The sequence below is a fragment of the Pleurodeles waltl genome, chromosome 8 (genome assembly GCF_031143425.1).
Source record: "Pleurodeles waltl isolate 20211129_DDA chromosome 8, aPleWal1.hap1.20221129, whole genome shotgun sequence".
Lineage (NCBI taxonomy): Eukaryota > Metazoa > Chordata > Amphibia > Caudata > Salamandridae > Pleurodeles > Pleurodeles waltl.
In genome coordinates, this window is record NC_090447.1 from 1,535,121,204 (window position 1) to 1,535,123,553 (window position 2,350).

The window sequence follows — 2,350 nt, forward strand, 5'->3', positions numbered from 1 at the left end:
GCAGAAGGTACAGCAGTCACAGCAGGACTGCAGCATCTGACAGCAGGAGGTACAGCAGTCACAGCAGGACTGCAGCATCGGGACTGCAGTGTCTGACAGCAGGAGGTACAACAGTCACAGCAGGACTGCAGCATCTGACAGCAGGAGGTAAAGCAGTCACAGCAAGACTGCAGCATCTCCAAGTAGGAGGTACAGCAGTCACAGCAGGAGGTACAGCAGTCACAGCGGGACTGCAGAATCTGACAGCAGGAGGTGCAGCAGTCACAGCAGGAGGTACAGCAGTCACAGCGGGACTTCCACATCTGACAGCAGGAGGTACAGCAGTCACAGCAGGACTGCAGCATCTGACTGCAGGAGGTACAGCAGTCACAGGAGAACTGCAGCCTCTGCCAGCAGGAGGTACAGCAGTCACAGCAGGACTGAAGCATCTGACAGCAGGAGGTACAGCAGTCACACCAGAAGGTACAGCACACAGCAGGAGGTACAGCAGTCACAGCAGGACTGCAGCATCTGACATCAGGAGGAGCATCTGACAGCAGCAGTCACAGGAGGACTGCAGCATCTGACAGCAGAAGGTACAGCAGTCACAGCAGGACTGCAGCATCTGACAGCAGGAGGTACAGCAGTCACAGCAGGAGGTACAGCAGTCACCGCGGGACTGCAGCATCTGACAGCAGGAGGTACAACAGTCACAGCAGGACTGCAGCATTTGACAGCAGGAGCTACAGCAGTCACAGCAGGAGGAACAGCAGTCATAGTAGGACTGCAGCATCTGATAGCAGGAGGTACAGCAGTCACAGCAGGAGGTATAACAGTCGCAGTAGGACTGCAGCATCTGACAGCAGGAGGTACAGCAGTCACACCAGGACTGCAGCATGTCACAGCAGGAGGTACAGCAGTCACAGCGATACAGCAGTCTCAGCGGGACTGCAGCATCTGACAGCAGGAGGTACAGAAGTCACAGCAGAACTGCAGCCTCTGACAGCAGGAGTTACAGCAGTCACAGGAGGAGGTACAGCAGTCACAGCAGGACTGCAGCATCTGACAGCAGGACGTACAGCAGTCACAGGAGAACTGCAGCCTCTGACAGCAGGAGGTACAGCAGTCATAGCAGAACTGCAGCCTCTGACAGGAGGAGGTACAGCAGTCACAACAGGACTGCAGCATCTGACAGCAGTAGGTACATCAGTCACAGCAGGACTACAGCGTCTGACAGCAGGAGGTACAGCTGTCACAACAGGACTGCAGCATCTGACAGCAGCAGGTACAGCAGGACTGCAGCATCTGACAGTAGGAGGTACAGCAGTCACAGCAGGACTGCAGCATCTGACAGCAGGAGGTACACAGACACAGGAGAACTGCAGCCTCTGACAGCAGGACGTACAGCAGTCACAGCAGAACTGCAGCCTCTGACAGCAGGAGGTACAGCAGTCACAGCAGGACTGAAGCATCTGACAGCAGGAGGTACAGCAGTCACACCAGAAGGTACAGCACATAGCAGGAGGTACAGCAGTCACAGCAGGACTGCAGCATCTGAAAGCAGGAGGAGCATCTGACAGCAGCAGTCACAGGAGGACTGCAGCATCTGACAGCAGGAGGTACAGCAGTCACAGCAGGACTGCAGCATCTGACAGCAGGAGGTACAGCAGTAACAGCAGGACTGCAGCATCTGGACTGCAGCGTCTGACAGCAGGAGGTACAACAGTCACAGCAGGACTGCAGCATCTGACAGAAGGAGGTACAGCAGTCACAGCAGGAGGAACAGCAGTCACAGCAGGAAGCACAGCAGTCACAGTGTGACTGCAGCATCTGACATCCGGAGGTACAGCAGTCACAGCAGGAGGTACAACAGTCACACCAGGAGGTACAGCAGTAACAGCAGGAGGTACAGCAGTCACAGTAGGACTGAAGCATCTGACAGCAGGAGGTATAGTAGTCACAGCAGGAGGTACATCAGTCACAGCAGGACTGCAGCATCTGACAGCAGGAGGTATAGCAGTCACAGCGTGACTGCAGCATCTGTCATTCGGAGGTACAGCAGTAACAGCAGGAGGTACAGCAGTCACAGCAGGAGGTACAGCAGTAACAGCAGGAGGTACAGCAGTCACAGTAGGACTGAAGCATCTGACAGCAGGAGGTATAGTAGTCACAGCAGGAGGTACATCAGTCACAGCAGGACTACAGCGTCTGACAGCAGGAGGTACAGCTGTCACAACAGGACTGCAGCATCTGACAGCAGCAGGTACAGCAGGACTGCAGCAACTGACAGTAGGAGGTACAGCAGTCACAACAGGACTACAGCATCTGACATCAGCAGGTACAGCAGGACTGCAGCCTCTGACAGCAGGAG

The 2,350-nt window shown here is 55.3% G+C and overlaps 1 protein-coding gene across 1 annotated transcript; it reads left to right on the forward strand.

Moving 5' to 3' along the window:
- The first annotated feature begins 875 nt into the window (after positions 1-875).
- LOC138249638 (zinc finger Ran-binding domain-containing protein 2-like) lies at positions 876-1,556 on the forward strand. The gene has a single exon (XM_069203582.1). The coding sequence runs from the start codon at positions 876-878 to the stop codon at positions 1,554-1,556; it is 681 nt and encodes a 226-aa protein (XP_069059683.1).
- The last annotated feature ends 794 nt before the right edge of the window (positions 1,557-2,350 follow it).